Source organism: Eptesicus fuscus, chromosome 9 (assembly GCF_027574615.1).
Source record: "Eptesicus fuscus isolate TK198812 chromosome 9, DD_ASM_mEF_20220401, whole genome shotgun sequence".
Classification (NCBI taxonomy): Eukaryota; Metazoa; Chordata; class Mammalia; order Chiroptera; family Vespertilionidae; genus Eptesicus; species Eptesicus fuscus.
Genome location: NC_072481.1, coordinates 12,146,014 through 12,165,657, shown reverse-complemented (window position 1 = coordinate 12,165,657; position 19,644 = coordinate 12,146,014). Strand labels below are relative to the sequence as shown.

Sequence of the window (19,644 nt, the reverse complement as noted above, 5' to 3'; positions counted from 1 at the left end):
GAAGTTATAAGGAATCTTTTCAAACATTTGCTTTAAGTTGGTAATCCCAGCTGAACTCTCATTGCATTGTTAACAAAAACCAAAAGTTAGTTGCTGATGGTGTGGGTTTTTTTTAGATATTTTAATGAAGTAGTAATTTATTAAACATCTTCCATAGTTAAAGCTGTGGGTAAATTTTTTTAAAGCAAAGTTAGAATACTTCCAGACATTATTTACTTAGTTACCTTGGGTAAGATACTTAAAATTTCTGATCCTGGATTTCCTCATTTGTAAAATTGGAACTGTCTTAACTAAAGGTGGTTTTGCAGTAATTGACTTCATTTAGTCTTAGCAATGCCTTGTGAGGTAGGTATGTTATTCCTTCTTACATTCATGGGAAAGACAAATTCAAGCTAACAACAGTAGTAAAGGGCAGTTTTTAGGATTTGAATCCAAGTCCTGTGATTCTGTGCCCATTGTTACTGCTAGCATTTCATTTTAAACATGTTTTTTTCCTGAAATCGCTAGTGCATAGTATTTTAGTCTGTAGCATTTAACATGGATTCATAATGAAAAACTTAGGTTCTTATTTTCAGAAAACTTGTAGTTAGTATGTATTATATTACCACTTATTTCAGGCTTTTGTCTAAAGTTCTTTTTTTTTTAAAATTTCTTTATTGATTAAGGTGTCACATATTTGTCCTCATCCCCCCATTTCCATCCCACACCCCTTGTCTAAAGTTCTAAATGATTGTAGTTTTTATGGGGTTATATAAAAGTTACGGTGTAAGCAGTGGAAGAGAATAGCAATACTCTAGAGGTTAAAACTGAGTGAACTGCTAATTTGGCTCTAGGATGTCTTCCTCAATGGCTGCTTTTGCTTATAGGTACTTTGGAAAGCTCCCCACAGAAGTAACAAGTTCCCTCAGCCATGTTTCATTTTGTTTGTGGATGGGCTGTCCATTTCAGAAAGAGATAAATTGAGAGTGAGTGCTATCTATACTCATGGTATCAAATAATTGCACCTACATATCAGGAGGTTTAAGGTAATCCCTAAAAGCTGCATTGGTTCTGGATTTGTGGATATTATGTAAAGATAAGTTTAAAAAGTAAATTTGTAAACCACATTAATAAATAGTTCTATAAATATTTTTAACACTGAGTTTTCCATATTTATTCAAAATATGATATTCTTGCCATTCTTTGACAGACCCCTTATCCCTCTGGACAGAATGCAGGTCCAACCACGTTGGTATACCCTCAAGCCCCTCAGACAATGAATTCGCAACCTCAAACCCGTTCTCCGGTAAGTAAGCAGAAGCTTGTTGTAGAAAATAATTCTCCACCTAAGTTTGTGTTTGCAGTAGCTTGGGTTCCTTTGGCTAATATTTTTACTTTGGGAAATTTGTCCCAAAGAAAATTTACTATTGTTGTTGTTGTTATTTTTATTTTATTGGTTAGCATTACATTTTTCAGACTCTTTGCTCTGTGAATAATTTCAATTTATTAAGAAAAAGAAAGAATGGAACTTTTTATCTTCTTTTACTTTTCAGTGGCATGATTTAAAAAAAAATTCCAGTTGCATTCAAGTTTGTTTCTGTTTTTAATTTGTTAGCTGTACTATTCAAAATTCAGGAGAAGAGTAAAGCATCATATTTTTAAAGTAAAATAAATTTCATTAATTAGGCGAAATTCCAGTTGTTTTGGAAGGGCTTCTGAATTGGTGTTTACTAGATCAGTTTAAACCATTTGACAGTGTGGACATATGCATGACATCACCAATGGTGTATTCATTTTTTTTAAATGGTAAATAAATTGTACAAATGTAAATGCTGTCATCCTCCTTGCTCATCCTTTACATGGATTGCAATAAGTTTTGCAAAGATTGTGGATTTACTCAGGGTTCATCCTTTGCTTCACAAGAGAATATAGTAGTTTCAGCTGTCCATTCCTTAGAACGTCGTTTCCTGCCCTGCATGATTAGCTTTTGCTAGAAGGTGCTTTTGTAACATCTCACTCTGTATCTCACATCCCTACTTGTACCTCTGCTCTATGTTTTTCTCCAGATATAGGGTTCCTCTTTTGTTCCCCACCCCTGCTTTTTTTGCTTGTAGTGCAGGAATATTTCATTGCATTAGCTCCTATTCATTTAGTTTATGCATGCATTTAATGCTGACATGTATGAAAGAATTGCTGAAATGTATGAAAGAATTGCTCAGAGAATTAGGGGAGCATAGACTGACCAAAATGTAATCTCTTTCTTACTCTCTTCCTATTTTCCTTTTCCCTATTGCCCTCTTCTCCAATACCCATTCTTAGATCCTGGTTCTCCCCAGGGGGTGGAGGAACCATTCTAAAGAGGTGGGACTTTGGTCCTAGTTGCCTGTTTGCTTGTCTCTTTTTATTTATTTATTTATTTATTTATTTATTTATTTATTTATTTATTTGCTGAAATGGTCAATAAGATGTCTGATGCAAGTTTTGTTCTGAAAGTGCTTTGGGGATGTGGACACTTGACTACTTGGAGTGGGCCTGAGATCTCACCAAATTAATTTAGATAGACCTGGGTTCTAATCATTAAACATGGAAGTTATGGTAAGCTCTTATTGCAAAGAATTCCATGGCCCTCTTTACTTCTAACCCCCTTTTGTGATATTGGGGGAAAAAGATTTAAATTTACATGGTTAGAACTGGCGCAAAACCTGACTGAAGAGCTGCATCTCTAAACCAGTTTTTTTGACAGCCCAGCAGAACAGTGCCAATACATTGCACAGACAACTGGAAGAGGAGGAAGGTTTTGGAACAGACTCCCGTTTACAGGTCCTTGGCTGGAAGAGGCTGGATAAAATACTGCATTGTAAGCAATATAACAAACTGTACTTCTTGCAGGCAGTGGTGCCTCTGGCACTCATTATTTTTGACCACATCCATTTATTGGCTGATTAACAGAAATACATTGATTGCTTCCTCTCGAAAGTCTAACTTAGCATGGCAGTTTCTGCCAGGCATAGTGGGGAAAAGAATAACAAATTGGGTGGGTCATCTCTATTGGGAATTAGACAGGAATAATTTGGAGTTTAGATTTTTCTTTACTTTAAACTTGAAGAGGGATATCCCTTTCATATAAATTTTATTTTAAAAGACAAATTTTAAGGCTTCTTTTTCCCTCTTTCCATTTTATAATCAAATATCAAGGGGGAAATTGTCTGTAGTTGTCAGCCATTTTTCTGTGGTCATAAACTCTTCAAATACTATCCTCTATGCAGTTTTTGCCATCCGCTCTGCTAGTGACCATTACCACCTACATTACTAAAAACCACACCCATAACATCCCATTACATATACCCCAAAACAAGTGCAAGACTAGCAGACCCCAGACTACTCTTGCTTGTTGTTTTGGGTCCAGTTTTCTTTATTTCATTTGTGTTGGTTGCTGGGAGGGTGAAGTTTGGGATATGAAATTTGGCAGGATTGCATTTTCTTTTTTCATCCCAAGTTGCCATAGTCTAGTCTCATCCATCCCACAGCTGTCCCAACTGGTGAGGAGAGGTAAGCTGTTGCACTAAAGAAGGGACCCTTCCTGTGGCTTTGCAGAGCAGCTAAAGCTTACTCCATTCTATTTCTGCATTAATGGGCCATTGGCAATTGCACGGTTTAGGCTTTTCTGTTCTTCCCTGGACAGCTGCCTTTGCAATCCAACTGGCTTCAAGGCCCCCCCCCCCCCCCCCTCCTTCAGGTTACCTTCGTGCCTGTATTTCTATTTGATACTTCTTAGTATCTTAGTTAAATTCATATTGTTGAATATCTTGTTTAATAGTAAAACAATATGGATAAGCTACTTATCTGTTCCATTTTCTGGTTGTACTGGAACTCTTTAAACAGTAGTTTACTTTTAAATAGCCTCCAAAATAGTGAAGCTATTGAATGCTTAATTGGGAGAGGTGGACAGTTTGGCTTTTGCAGTAACCTGTTACTTTGGTTATTTTGACATTTTGTGCCAAAGTTACATCAGTGTTATGTTTTCTATGCCCAGTTACCAACTGTGCACAGAAGAGTGAGTGAGTGGGTGGGTGGGTGGCAGGCATTAACATTGGATTCCGGTTCATAGAAGGCTGCTTTTCTTAATATCTACAGTCCTCACCATCTTAAAGACCCCTCTTTAAAAAAAGAAAAAAAGAAACCAAAGTTTCTATTTTTAATATGAGCCAGCAGCGACTACAGTTTGTTCTGTTGCTTACAGTTACCCATAGGATTAAGACTATTGTCATTTCAAATGAAAAACTCAATAGCCAATGGTGACTAGTGCAAAATAGACTAGGGTACTTTCCCACTAACTTACGTTGTGGTTTTAAAAGATATGTATGTATAATTTAATAAGGTACTCCTCTTGTTCATAGAAAGTTCTCTTTTGACTAGAACATTTGAATTATATAAAGTTTCAACTTTTATTTTAGAGTCTTAGAAATGGGACCTTTCTGTGGAACAGTGATAAGACAGGTACTGCTGAACTCAGGTCAATCGTTGAACATGGTCCTTCTCTCCTGTTTTCTTCAAAAGTGCCATTAAGAAACATCTCACTTCCATCCCCTACTTTCATACCACATGGGTGGTATTGCCTATTCTTGAAACTTTATGTTCATAGTTGAGGTATGATCTGTTTTCTTTTCATCATTGGAAAACAAATTATAGACCTCAGTTTCTTTGAAGAGAAAATGTTCTGCAAGAACTATAGCTGCCATTATCATCATTCGAAAAAACTATGGTTTGTAAATATAATGGATTACCTAACACACTCTAATCATATAGGTCATAGGGAACTCATCGAGTTATGCTGAATAACTTTAGAATGTGTTAAGGCACTTGTCATTATCTGAACCATAGGTGACATTTTAATTTCTATGGTGAATTCTTGATAGAGCTATCTTCAGCTGTCTCCTACATTGTGGCATGTACTTCACTAGAATTTTTTGAATATTTTTATATGAAATAATGATAGTTGGGGAAATAATTCCAAATCTCTTGCAAATACTGTTGCAGATAACTAAATTCTGGGTATGAGGGAATGTTTCTTAATCTTCAGTCCAATTCACCTATAATGATGAGCTGACAGAGGAAGGTTCTATAGGAAATAAAACAACTGAAGAAATATATTTAACTCCTTAAATGTATTAAATAAAAATCCTGTATGGTTTGCATTCAAAACTGCTTTCTAAGTATTTTCTTTCTATTAAAGAGGGTGGTTAACATCTCAATCGTTAATATATTATTAGTCAGTACAAGACAGTATGTACCCGAATATTTTTCTGTCCTTTTTAGTAAAAATCACTTTAGAAGCCCACTTTTGCTCTGATGAAGAATTATTTTATCATAGAGATTTAGTATTTAAATTTTTATGGGTGACTAAGCTTTTTATTCCATTTTAAGATAGGAAAAGTAAGAGTTGAAGCACGTATTATCTGCTTTCAAGTACTCTGAGTTGGCTGAGAAGTTCTGTTCTCTTTTGCATTTATTCTCAGTATCAGATAGCAATGGGTACATATGTACAGTGTTGTGCTGTTGTGTATAAATAGTGAGAGATTTGACTTTTTACTCCTTTTTCTTCTTGAGCTTATAATAGTACAACTTTAATCATGTTGGAGAGTGATGTTCTTCACTAGCTGTGTGCTTTAATATGCCTGGTATTAAACTTTACTAGTTAATTGCACTTAAACATATAATTACTTACATATTTAAATATATATTTATAAGTTATAAATATATATTTAATATAATATATAAATAAAATGTTATTCTTTAACTCCCATGAAATAAAGAAAGATAGTAAAGCTTCCATTTCATGTGTGAGAGATATCCCATTTAACTTGAGTAAGTTTGACATCAGTCCTATTACATTCTTTATTTCTTGTTGGACAGTATAATTACCCCCTGGGTATTTCTTATAATGTAAAAGCATTTCTCATTCCCTCCAGCTATGTCAGTTGCATAAGCACACTTGACACTTTTCATACAGTTGTCTTAATATAACCACTTAGTGTTTCAATTATTTTTAATTTTAGGTTTTAAAAAAAATATTCCTAACAGAGAAGCAGCCCTACCTGTGCTTAACAGCTTAGCTGTTTCTCTCCCAGCTGGTCAAGATGGCAAACTATTTCTAGTAGTGGTGTTAACCTGTTGAATCTTAGTACCTGTCTGTCACTGTCCTGCAGCAAAGCTTTGACTGTTTGTGTTCTTTTTTTTCTTGTGGGTTTTTTTTCTTTTGGCATATTGTGTGACATTTTGGTTTTTGTTGTGTTTCTGACTCTTTGTGCCTTTCCTTTTGTGTTTGTTTTCCCTCCTTTTCTCAGTTTGCAGCGGGGCCTCGACCTGCCCATCATCAGGTACTGTACCCTTGCCCCTTGACTATCATCCTTAACAAATAGGTGGGGGCTTTAGTAGCTGCTGACTCTTAGAATGCTGCCATTCCATGGAACCACCCAAACTACTCTCTTCAAGAGTAGCTTCAGTCTGATTAGGTTCTTTTTGTCCTCATTTCACACTATTTTGTTAACAAACCCATTTGCTTCTGTTTATGGCAAAAAATAATTGCTCTGAATTTAGAGAACTTTGAAAATTTTTAGATATACTAAACCCTCATAAGTTTTGTGGATTAAGTTTAAATTTAAGTAAATGGAACAGGCACCATTCTAAGGGTTTTCTGTTAACATTCTGATGTAACTTGTATTGATGTGTATAAAATAGCATTAATATTTCTAAAAGCACTTAACCTCAGTTACTAACCTCGGCCTAATAACAAATTAATATTACTATATCTTTATTCTTAGGATATATTGAAAATAGATACTTTATTTAATTCTAATATTTTTAGCCTATTGGTTCTTTTAAATGAAGTATTCGTATAAATTAAAATTTCAAAATGTATAACGCTAATTTATTTAGCAGTAATATACTACAGGGTATGGTTTGAGAGAAAGAACAAGACTTGCATGGTGTTCTCCCCACCCCTCCCCCAAATTGCTTTTTATGGAGTGTTCTGAAACATTTTCTTCTGCTATAGTAGAAGGAGCCTTGGCTTTGGAATCTGATAGATCTGGGTTCTAACCTTCAGTTTCCTCATATGTAAAATGAGGATAAATACCTTCTACATTAGAGATAATATACTTAAGTCATCTGACACAAAGTAAGCAGTCAATATATGGTAGCTATTTATAGTATAGTTTGATAAAATGAGAGCAATTTACCAGTATTTAGCTGTGGTGTCATACCTTAGAATTCATTTTACTTGAGTAAAGGGATATTATTGAGGTCTTTCATTGTCTAACAGAGATCTAATATAAGTCACTATTTCTCAAAATACTGTCTTTCCAATTTAGAGAATTTAAAGCCAACCACATTCTAAGGTGTTAAAGGTACTTTGCAAGAGAACTCGGAGATGGTTGTATGAAGTGGAGGGCCATTCTTTGGATTTGATAAAGAAATAAAACTCGGGGTATATTCTAATATCAAGAGATAGTATTGTTGCTCTGGCTGGTGTGGCTCAGTTGGTTGGGCGTTTTCCCATGCACTGAAAGGTTGCCAGTTCAATTCCTAGTTAAGGCACATGCCAGGGTTGCAGGCTTGATCCCAGATAAGGGCACATGCAAGAGGCAGCTGATCGATGTTTTGCTCTCACATCAATGTTTATCTCTCCCTCTCCTTTCCTCTCAATCAATAAAAAATCTTTTAAAATAAAGAAAGATCATATTATTATAATGCTTTAAGCGCTTGGACTTTAGCATTAGCTAGGCCTCGTTTGACTCTTTCTTGTTAAGTGTGTATTGGGTAAGTTATTTACTGTTTTTAACTTCAGTTTTCTCTCATTTCTAAAATGGGGACAGTATTAATACCATCACAGGATTGATGTGAAAAGTAAGTGAGATAATGCAAATAAGATAATTAGCAAAGTATTTGGCAAATACTAAGAATCTAGGGGGCAAAATAACTACTAATTAATAAAAAAGATTATCTCTTAGGTAAAAAAATTGATTACAATTTTTTAAAATTTAGTCAAGGATTATAGAGGCAAGGCTTAAAATTTAGTCAGGGGTCAAGCCAGATACTCTTGACAGAGAAACCTGGGGCAGATCTGCTCAGGAAGCAGAGTAAAAAGAAACTACTGATCCAAAAAAAAGATTTTTGAGCTCCTTAATACAATATTAGGTATTTGTATCATCTGTGTTCAATAGCAGTGGTCCTCAAATAGGGATGTTGTATTTAAGCCTTTAAGAATAGTCAGCTTTGGGAAAATCTGTTTTTAAAACTTTCTTCTAAGCCTAAAGGCTTGTGATACAATTTGTCTTCCCTTATTTCCAACAACTGAAGAAAACTTTAAGGAATCTTTGAGAGAAAAGGATGAGTTATTTTATAACTCAAAAAATATTGGCAGATTGGTCTTTCATTTAGCTGTAGGATGATGCTTGTGAAATTATAGCATGTTTCAACTAATAAATAACACTGTGCATGTGTATATACTTATTATTTAGCAAGAAAAATAATTACTTTCCAACTTTAGCTCTTAAACATAGGTTCTTGAGATACAGGAGATATCCAGAGCATTGCTTTTGGATATAAACCTCAAGTAGCTGGCTGCTTTTTTTTATTGTGGTATATTTCCTTTCTGAACAGTGAAAAGGAAATATATAACACTTAGAGGCCCGATGCACGAAATTCGTGCAAGGGGCTCGGCCCTCACAGCCCCAGCTGCCTTGGCCCTTGCAGTCCCAGCTCTGGAAGGTTGTCCAAACCGGTCGTTCTGCTGTTTGGTCTAATTAGCATATTAGCTCTTAATTATATAGGATTGGCTCAGGCAGCAGCAATAGTTACCTTAGAGAAATAGAGGAGGGGGCGGGTCATGGGCTTGAAGTGCCCATGCTGAGCAGAGGTAGCTGAACCAATGACATGGTACGGCATTGAGTAAATTGTTAGGGAAGGCTTGCTATTCTGTATCCATGAGTGTAGGTAGGAGCCAGTTTGGTTTCTTTCACTATGGAATAGGTATGGGCATTTTCGGTGGGTAACCATTTATTAGAAACTGCTCTGTAATTACAGTTTATTTAGCAATCTTTGGACTCTAAATGCCTGTAGAAATTCCCCAGGGACAATTAAAAAACAAAACAAAACACACCTTCACACATTTCCAAATAACCCTCTATGGAGGTGAAATACTATTTACCATTTGAGAATCACATGCTGAAGTCTATATTTAAGAGAATCTTCTCCTCAGATCTAAAGTCAGGTAGAGACCTAAACCCTGAGATATTTCCAGAGAAGGTGCTCATAATACAAAACAGGATGTGGGAAGTTACATAATGAAAACAATACAGTGAAAAACAAACATTGAGAGGTATACAGAGAATACATTTTTAAAAGGCAAACATCTATATGCTGATATATTTTTGATTTATCATGCTTAATATTTAAAGTCGAAGTCACAAATGGTTTTTTCACCTATGGTTGTTCGCTTTGGCCAGAAAGAGTTAAGTCAAAGGTTAGAATTAGAATTAGCCATGAATAGTTGGAATTAGTGATAAAGATTTCTCATTTCTCCTCTATTGCATTATTCATCAGTGGCTACCTTTCTGATCACATATCCTTTCACGCTGTGATCTTTAAAAATTTTTTTAAACAAAATAATTGATGCTGGATGGTATTTCTTATGATACCTGTTTCTAAAGTCCAATAGTAAATATATAACTTTTTATGTATGCAATTTTTAACTTTTATCATGATAAGTCCTATCAACATTTCAAAGAAAAAATTTTAACTTATTTAGGTAAACTGGAGATAATTGCCATCATCCTGTTTAGTAATGCAAAACCTATTTTCTTCTTTGTAAAATAAGTTATCTGAATTGAAAGGAAACAAATAAGATTTTGGATAGAAAACATTTTTAGTTTAATAGAACCAAGACAATGTTATAGGATGTGTTTCTTGTACTTTTATTTAGAATATTTTTATTTGTGGGCCAATAGGGTTCCTTTTGAGTTCCTCAAGTCAGGAATACCGTGCTCTATTTAGGGTTATTTCAGCCACATCTTCATGGTACTATTAGTTTTTGGCTTTTGCAGGGATTCTTTAGATTAATATAAGAACTGATCAGCTAAAGAACTGATTTTTAAATTAATATTCTATTTTTTTATTTTTTATTTTTTTTTGCAATTTAGAACTTGAAAATAATAGTTTTCTTCAAAGGTAAAAGAAATCCTAAGTAATTTTATATGCAAAACACCCTTGACTTTAGAACTATGTCAACTATTTTTACTTGGATGTTTGAAAATCCTGAGGTAATTAGAAACCGAAAGAACAGAACGTACACTCAGAATTAAAAACAAGTCACTTGGTATAATGTAGATTCTGGTTTGTGCTATTGATTTCATGCCTTTGGTCATTGAAATCTGTGTAGTTGTTGTTTAAAATTACTTATATTCCTGTCTTTATTTGACTTTAGAGCTTCCCAAGAGAAATCAAGTGTTGGTTATATATACTATGTCTGGTAGTCTTTGCACTGTGAGAAAAACCAGGGAATTGGTATTTAAAAGTGTTCCTAGAGCAAAAACATTTTGCTTTATGCTGATATATGATTTTAGTTTCTATACTCTTTATAAATGCTGAGTAATATGCCATATTCAAAGCAGTTGGATTTTGTGTAAACAAATAAGCAGCTTCATAAAACTTAGTCATATTTGGCCTCAAGGAATATGTTACCTGGTGGCAAGCATTGAAACTATGCATGTTTTCCTGTTGTAGTTTGGTTCCTTTTTGCAGCAAGATTTGTTTTAAAAGAAAGAAATAGCTGGTTTAGTGTGTGTGTGTGTGTGTGTGTGTGTGTGTGTGTGTGTGTTTCCTTTTCATTGTAGCCCCTAAAGATTTCTGTATTCAAAGTTGTGCTGTTACAGTTGAAATCCTAGTTCTTTGTAGAGAAATATTTCTGTTGCTCTAGGCCAGTGGTCGGCATACTGCGGCTCCTGAGCCGCGGTTTGCCGCTCTGTTGACTAATGAGTTTGCCGACCACTGGAATAGGGGCTTAATCACAAGGAACAACAACAGCCTGTAATTATTGGAATTGTGAGTCTAGGTCAGTGGTCCGGCAAACTCATTAGTCAACAGAGAGGCAAACCTCGGCTCGTGAGCCACAGCCGCAGTTTGCCAACCACTGCTCTAGGCAGTTTTCTTTCATTTGGAAAGTAAATGAAGATTAAGGCTTGCCTCTGGGGCCAACCTGGCACATAGAGTTTAATGGATATTATTAGGAAGTCAGATTAAGCATCTATGTAGTTTTATAACCAGAACTTTTAGATTTTTTTCAGAGCTTGATATAAGCCAGTGATGGGCAGTTTTATCTGGTATCTTAGTCACAAGGAGTGTAGGATTACAGCAGAGACAGTAAAGAAAATACAGGGAGTTGGCATAACTGGGATTCAGTCTTAGCTTTACTACAAACTAACCTTGGGCCTCAGCTTTCTTATCTGCGAAATGGATAAAATAGCCTCATAAATGATAATATTGAGGTGTTATAATAATAGCATCTCTTTCCTGTGGGTGTTGTATTAAAGTACCTGCCTGTCACAGTGCCTGACACATAATAAGCCCTTGGTGAGTGTCAGTTTCCTCTAAGCGGTGAGATAGTCTGCCTTTTCCCCTCTTCCCAAGCTGTTTTTACCTACAAATGAAGTGTTCTACAAGGATGCTCATTTCCTAGACTCTACATTATGATCTGACAGAACACCTTCTTCCTGACAGAATCCTCAGGGTTTTTTTTTTTCCCTCCATTTGAGGTCATCCTCTAGGGCAGCACTGTCTAACAGAACTTTCTGTGATGATAACAATGTTCTGTATTTGCGCTGTTCACTATGGTAGCTACTAGCCACATTTGGCTATTGTGCACTTCAAATCTGCAATGTAGCTAAAGAACTGATTTTTAAATTAAGTATTAATTTTAAGTAACCAAATATGGCTAGTGGCTACTATGTTGCACAACTTAGCGTATAGGGCTTATATCTTCTAATTCTCAGTGAAACCTAAATTATGTGATATTAACCACATGCAGGACAATACAGAAAGAATTTACTTTAATAGTCTTCATTGTAAGTTATAACTCAGCAGAGTATGTGATTGATACTTAGCGATATCCCATTATGTGGACACTTTACTGCTTGTCCCTTTGTAACTTGTCAGAAAATCATAGCACTGTTATTTTTCTCAATAATACTTTAGACTTTTTAACACTATTAACCTAAACTACTCTTAATTGTAATCTTACTGTTATCCCTCAAGTAGGCTGCAAAAATCTAGAGATTTCAGAAGCATATTTTTGATTTTTTTAATGCTTTGCAAATTAATATGTAGTCAGTTTTTACTACATGGAAGAACTATTGTGATTGAATAGGATTTTTCTAGTTGATGAAAATGAATAGGTGGTTTTTAAAGAATTTATTATTATTATTATTATATAGTTTTTGAGAGATATTTTTTCTTTTCATAGTTTTAGAGACCCAAGTCATGAGAAATGATATAATTACCAGCATCTTCCAAAAGTATTTATTATCAATGTTATTGACCAGACAACTTTGGTTAATGGTGTAATTCCTATATCATTAGAACAATTTTTCATGAGTAATGCTTTTCTAGCTTCTAGAGTGTTTCTATGAAAGTCAGCAATCATGAGTACCTTAAGTTCACCCTCTGTTTTTGATCTGCCCAAAGTACCACCTCAAATGAGGGCTGTCACCTTCTGCCATTCTCCCAGCATGCTAGTGGATTATTCTATCTAGTAAAAAGGCAATATGCAAATTGACCATCACTCCAACACACAAGATGGCCGCCCCCATGTGGTCAAAGATGGCTGTCCCCATGTGGACACAAGGTGGCCTGCAGGGGAGGTCAGTTGGGAGGGACCAGGCCTGCAGAGGAGGGCAGTTGGGGGCAATCAGGCATGCAGAGGAGGGCAGTTAGGGGTGACCAAGCTGGCAGGGGAGGGCAGTTGGGGGCGACCAGGCCTGCAGGGGAGGGCAGTTGGGGGCGACCAGGGCTGCAGGGGAGGGCAGTTGGGGGCGACCCAAGCCTACAGGAGAGGGCAGTTGGGGGGGGGGACCAGTCCTGCAGGGGAGGGCAGTTAGGGGCAACCAGGCTGGCAAGGGAGGGCAGTTAGGGGTGACCAGGCCTGCAGGGAAGGGCAGTTGGGGGCAATTGGGCCTGCAGGGGAGGACAGTTAGGGGTGACCAGGCCGGCAGGGGAGGGCAATTAGGAGCAATTGGGCCAGCAGGGGAGGGCATTGGAGGCGACCAGGCTGGCAGGTGAGGGCAGTTGGTGTGACCAGGCCTGCAGGTGAGGGCAGTTAGGGGCAATCGGGCTGGCAGGGGAGCAGTTAGGCATCGATCAGGCTGGCAGGGGAGTGGTTCGGGGGTGATCAGGCTGGCAGGCAGAAGCAGTTAGGGGCAATCAGGCAGGCAAGGCAGGCGAGTGGTTGGGAGCCAGCAGTCCTGGATCGTGCCTAAACGGGCAGTCGGACATCCCTCAAGGGGTCCCATATTGGAGAGGGTGCAGGCTGGGCTGAGGGACATGAATTTCGTGCACCGGGCCTCTAGTTGAAAGGTAAAATAATTAAAACAACTTAAAATCAAATTTGGAGATGATACTTATGCTTTATATGGTTCTTCTCTACCTAGCCCTTCTCAGCATTTTTATCACAGTGCTTTGATTAATAACATGCCTATCACATTTGCTTATGGTCATATAATTTTGACATTGTGTGCTATATTCTGAATTTAAAAATTGTACAATCTGAAATGATGGGTTGAAGTTACAAATTTCATATTGCACTTACTAGCTACTAGGTACCCTTCTAAATTTACACTACGTATCTAATTTTAGCCTCACAACAATCTTCTAACCAGATACATTTTCAAAGAAACAAAATTTACAAGACTCCTTATGAGCTTCAAAACACAACTCTAAGTATACACAGAAGTGAAAAACATGACATTGCCAGGTTATGTGTGAAAATTTATGGGTTTTAAGTTATTGTAATTCAGTACCAGTAGTTAGTAAAATGTGGTTGACAAAAGAGCTTCTCTGATTCTTAGTCTTATTAATGGAAACATAGTTGACCAGAATAAGAGATATATTGCTCTTTCATTCAGCAACAGATATTTATTAAATGAAGGTTAGGTACATTCCTTGCAGACTCCACCTGAATATTTGTGTTTAGTTCTCTATTTAGTAACACTTTGAGCAAGGAAGCAGATTGAGAGAAAAGAGTAAGCTGGCCAAGGAATTCAAAATCTTGGTTGGAGGGATAAAGGGTAGAGGGTGGTGATTGGCCTGGAACAAATAATGGACAGTGGTGTGAAAGTTGGCAGTGATGGCAGTCCTCAGATAACTTAGAGGTTTGTCACTTATGGAGAAGAAGGATTAGACATCAATATGATTTTAGGTATAGGCATTGAACTAGAAGGTAGATGATAGAAAACTTTGGAACTGATAGAAAGAAAGATTGTTGAAGTGTCAGAACTCCATTTAACAATGAAATGGAGCTGTTGTTTCGTAACCCCAAGGGCATGTCATATAAGAGATTCAAAGTTTAGGTATATGATTAGACTAAATGGCCTGTACTATCCTTCCATCCAGAAGAGTGATTCTTTTAATGATTCTTCATCACTCAGGGGTGAGGAAAAGAGATTCAGAAGCATTGCAAACATTTTGGGAAAGCCCATTCATATTCATTCACACGTTCTTTTCAGTAACCTGTGTTTTGCTGCTGTGCTCACCCTTGGAATCCTAATTTCCTGTACTGCTATTAAATCTAATTCTTTATTTAGAATTGAACGGTTAGCAGGGAGTACAAAAAAGAAGGATCCATCTCTTTTTAGTTCTTCGCACTTCCAGCTATCACAGCTTTTCTAGTCCTGTAGCTATTAGAGCGGCGCGGGGGTTCGGGGGTTCGGGGTGGGGGTGGGGGGGAGACTTATTAAAAAAGGTGGGGGGGGGCAAGCTCCAGATAGCCTGTCCTTGTAAAAATCTTCTGTGTTAAATGTATCAAGGATATAAAAGCATATGAATAAGTTTCAATTTAAGTGTGAAAGAGAATTGGAGTCCTTTAGGTAGAAGAAATTTGTTTTCTTGAATGATAGACAAATTTTGTGAAGTAACTGGTGTAGCATTTTTCTTACCAGGAATCAATTGTGGTTGAGGGATGTTCCGCCCATTAGTGTAGTTGGATAAAAGTCTTGCCACATCCCATTAGCCTTTGAAAAGATTTCTTGTGACTGAGCATAGTTTGAAAATACGAGGAGTGTTTTGTGTCATGAGAGGTAGAGTGTACAGTTAAAAGTGCAGACCTAGAACCTGACTATATTTAAGTTACAGATGGGAGACCTTCAGCAAGTTATTTAATCTTCCTTTCCCTTAATATTTAATGGGGGTATTAACAGTACCTGCTTAAGTTAATACGTATACAGTTTATGTAAAGTGTTTAGAATGGTACCTAATAGCTAGTAAGTGCTATATAAATCTTAACTGTTGTTATTTAATGTGCCTATATGAATATATTTTTCTATTTAGCTTCAAAGCTGAGATCTTAGTTTATAAAAAAAATTATTATATGTCCATATAACCAAAAATCTTGTGTTTTAGTGGCTCAGCTGTATGTAAACATGAGGAGTATCATTAAAACACTTGTTTCTTTTTAAAAGATACTGAAGAAAAGTCTTATACTATTCAGAAACCCCCTTGAATAAGATATAACCTCAGGTTTGCAGACAGGCTGGTTAAAAATCCTAGCAGAGCATTGGAAAATAGTGGTAAGAAAAGTACTCACATTAAAATTGTGGGAAGACTTTGCCCATGTCATTTTCTTGCTCTGCATAAGTAAATGGGTTCGTTTCCTCTCTCTCTTCCACCATAATCCCATGTTTTTTCAAGCAATAAGTACTTTGAAAAATGTGATTATAACATAGCCATAGTGGATTATCACCTGTACGCTTTTGATACTCTTATTGTCTTGGCTGTCCTCTAGAGTTGATGGAAAAGGATCTAATAGGATTAATCTTTTTATCTACTGTGTCTAACATTTGTAATGCTCAGTAAGTTGAGCAGATGAATGACTCCTCTCACCTTGAAGCCTTTAACAGTTTTTTGGCTCATGATAAATTAAGTTATAAAAATGATTGTTTATTCCTGAAATGTTCTTGCAACTCACATACATTGATGAATTATAAATTCTGTCTTCTATGTAATTAAGAGAAGTGAAGCTTAGTGGGGAAAGTTTACTAGTTCAGTGTCCTTGGTTGCATCTAACAGAAATTCTTGTCTGTTACCAAAACTCTGTCAATGGAAATAACTAGAAGACTATTGCTCTCCTATGGCCCAGCCCAGGTTTCTGTGTTATCAACTTTGCCTCTTGCATTTTCTTTTCATCTCCATCAACTCCTCTCTGGCCTTCCTCATTCACTCCATTCTCCTGCTATACCTTACTGTCTATTTTTTAAGTGATTTAACCTTTTAGTGTTGTTGGGTGGTTTTTTGTTGTTGTTGTTTTGCCCTGAGGTATGAAGGCTGAATGGGGATGAGCCTCAGGCACTGGATCCCAGTTCTTCCAATTCAGCACAAGATGTAGTTACTATTTCTACCACCTACCTCTGGGGAGCTTAATGATTAAGAAAAGCACTGGATGAGACCTGAGTGGGCCCAAAGGTCAAAGCTTTTTTGCTTCTGTTTGGACCAATAGCAACTCAGATTTTGGAGCTAGAGCACATATTTAGACTGTTATTCTATTTCCTTATTTAAAGCTATAAGTGGCTTCTTATATGCCTGGTTAGGTGAAAAATCTGATATATGTTGCAAACTTTAAAATGACAAATGGCACTTTTATTGTTAGCTCTTATCTCCATTGAAGCTGGAGAGTGCATCCTAGAGAAGTTAAGAAACTAATCACATAATGTCCATCCATGAGCCAAGAGTAGAAATCAGTAGTCCCAATTGTACTTGTGCCATTAAGCAGACATTTCCTTTCAAGCTGTTATAACTGTGGCTACTATTAGAATATTTTTTGCCACTGGATTTATTTATTTTTAATTAATTTCAAATTAACTCTGATTTGATTCTTCAATTTCATGTGTTCTTAAATTCTCAAGTGGAGAATTGTCATTCTGATTTTCTAATCTTCCTTCTCTTATTAATATTAAGTAGATATTTTTGTTGAGCTGCATGCTATGTCCTACCCCTTCCTACTGATCTATAAGCTTTTCCATTGGCTTTCTTTCTGTTTCCTGCTGCTTTCTTGCTTCATAATTGAAGGGAGGATTCAGACCTATCCAGGTAACAAACTACTGGTTCTGCATGGCCTCTTTATTACTCTGTCCCTTTATTATTATTATTACAATGAGATTGATTGTTTGCTGCTGAATTCACAGTGGGAATTTAATGTTGGTATATTGTTTCAAGGCTTTTCAGTGTGCAGTGAGAACTATAAATAACCACAAACACGGGTTGCCATTTGAGAGATTTGAGCTTTGCTCCTTCCAGACCATCCTTAAGCTTCTCTAGATCCCTCATTTTTATTGCAAAGTATTTGAGAAATCAAAAGTGGGTTCATTTTAGTATGGGGTTGCCACTTTTTTTGAAAAGGCTTTTCCCATCATGAGACAATCAGCATGTGACAACCTACAGATAGTTTTAATTTAACTTAACCTTGATACACTGAGACAAAAATGTTTATGTCCAGAGAGATTCTTGTTCTTCTAAACTACATTTAATTATTAATTAAGCCAACTACTCTTTGTGAAAGGATCAATACTTTTATAAAACAAAACAAATTTTAGAGACACCAGCTACTCCTTTTATTATATTTTATCACACATTTTAAAATTATTAATTATGTATGGAATTTTTAGTTTAAATTAGCTGAGACTTCATTTTAAAAATGAGACTGCCCTCCAGTTTTCAAATGTGTGATAACATGATCAAAACTTAACATAGTGTGTCTAGTATAGAATATTTTTTGTGAACCCAGCCATAGGCAGTTTAGACTCATTTTATGTATATTGTATTTCTAATTCAAGTTGATAAGATTTTTATTAGTGGAAACAAGGAGAAAGTTTAAGATAGTAACATTTACTTATACCCCTTTGTAAAAAAAAAAAAATCTCTCTTTTTCCCCTCCTCAGTTTTTCCAGAGGCCTCAAATACAGCCTCCTAGAGCTACCATCCCGAACAGCAGTCCTTCTATTCGTCCTGGTGCACAGACACCCACTGCAGTATATCAGGCCAATCAGCACATCATGATGGTTAACCATCTGCCCATGCCGTACCCAGTGCCCCAGGGTCCTCAGTACTGTATACCACAGGTAAAGTATCTCTCAGGTCCTTGTGGCCCAGAGGAGAGTGGGGATTAACTAAGGTTCTCATCAGAGACCACACAAAAGGCGGATGATAGCATTAGTGTTTAGTGATGTGTAAACTTCTTTGTTGGTTAGAAGTCCAGCCATTTTGTCATTTTCCATAATATTACAAAAATATATTTCTGTGTCTCCTTAAAACTTTCTAAGATGATTCAGAAATTGTTTTTATCTCCTAGCTTTTCTCCCATCCCTTCCCAACAACCAGCTGCTCAAAAATAGGATCCATAATTAAGCTCTTCCTGTGATATTATTCAATGTCAGTGAAAGCTACCAACCTGAATTAATTTTATAAGGAAGGAGCTCATGTCTGCCTGTGTACCAATATGCTGTATGGCTTTACTTAAGGCATATCTTTCTCTTCATTATCATCACATCTTGATGGCAAGCAAGCATTTTGAATGTGTTTAATCAAGTGGCTTCACCTCATTTAAATGATCTTCTTATACACACACACACACACACACACACACACACACACACACACACACACGAAACTTCTTCTATAGTAAGCTACCTTCATACTATTTATAAATGTCATATTCTCTCTTCTAGTACCGTCATAGTGGCCCTCCTTATGTTGGGCCCCCCCAACAATATCCAGTTCAACCACCGGGACCAGGTCCTTTTTATCCCGGACCAGGACCTGGAGACTTCCCCAATGCTTACGGTAAGTATGGAAAGTTGAACAATTTCTGTTAATTTGTTGTATTTAATCCATTTTGTTGTTTGACAGTACAGTTTAGGTAGGCAATGAGATCTAGTGTTCTGAAGTTATTTGTAGATAAAATGTTACAAACAGTTCTGACCTGAAAGCTACTTCTTAGAGAATGGCTTACACTGAAAGATTATTATAGAAATGTATTTAGTTTTAATGACACCTTCTGCAGGAGTTGGTAATTCTGTTGCAAAGAGCCCATGCCTTGAAGTTATAATATTTTGGCAGATATGTATTTTTTTAATTTCTTTTTTTATTGTTTAAAGTATTACTTTTTCCCTCCATTGACCCCTCCCCGGCCACTCCCACCCCCAGGAGAAGCCCTCAGCACCCCAGTGTCTGTGTCCATTGGTTATGCTAATATGCATGCATACAAGTCCTTTGGCTGCGCTATTACATCCCTCCTCCCGCCCCCTCCCTTACCTTCCCTCTAAGGTTTGACAGTTCATTCGGTGCTTCTCTGTCTCTGGATCCATTTTTGTTCATCAGTCTATGTTGTTCATCATATTCCACAAATGA

General features: G+C 36.6%; 1 protein-coding gene across 9 annotated transcripts in view; it reads left to right on the top strand.

Moving 5' to 3' along the window:
• Positions 1-19,644, top strand: part of EIF4G3 (eukaryotic translation initiation factor 4 gamma 3) — a 270,009-nt gene that overhangs the window by 114,693 nt on the left and 135,672 nt on the right. For 6 of the 9 annotated variants that reach the window (XM_054720419.1, XM_054720417.1, XM_054720413.1 and 3 more), the window contains 5 exons: positions 1,190-1,285; positions 2,723-2,836; positions 6,324-6,356; positions 18,177-18,356; positions 18,963-19,077. In XM_054720419.1, coding sequence (XP_054576394.1) covers positions 1,256-1,285; positions 2,723-2,836; positions 6,324-6,356; positions 18,177-18,356; positions 18,963-19,077 — 472 coding nt within the window. In that variant the 5' untranslated portion in view covers positions 1,190-1,255. Of the gene's footprint in view, positions 1-906; positions 966-1,189; positions 1,286-2,722; positions 2,837-6,323; positions 6,357-18,176; positions 18,357-18,962; positions 19,078-19,644 lie in introns of those variants that run through there. The other 3 variants (XM_054720416.1, XM_028155412.2, XM_028155413.2) reach the window with 3 other exon arrangements.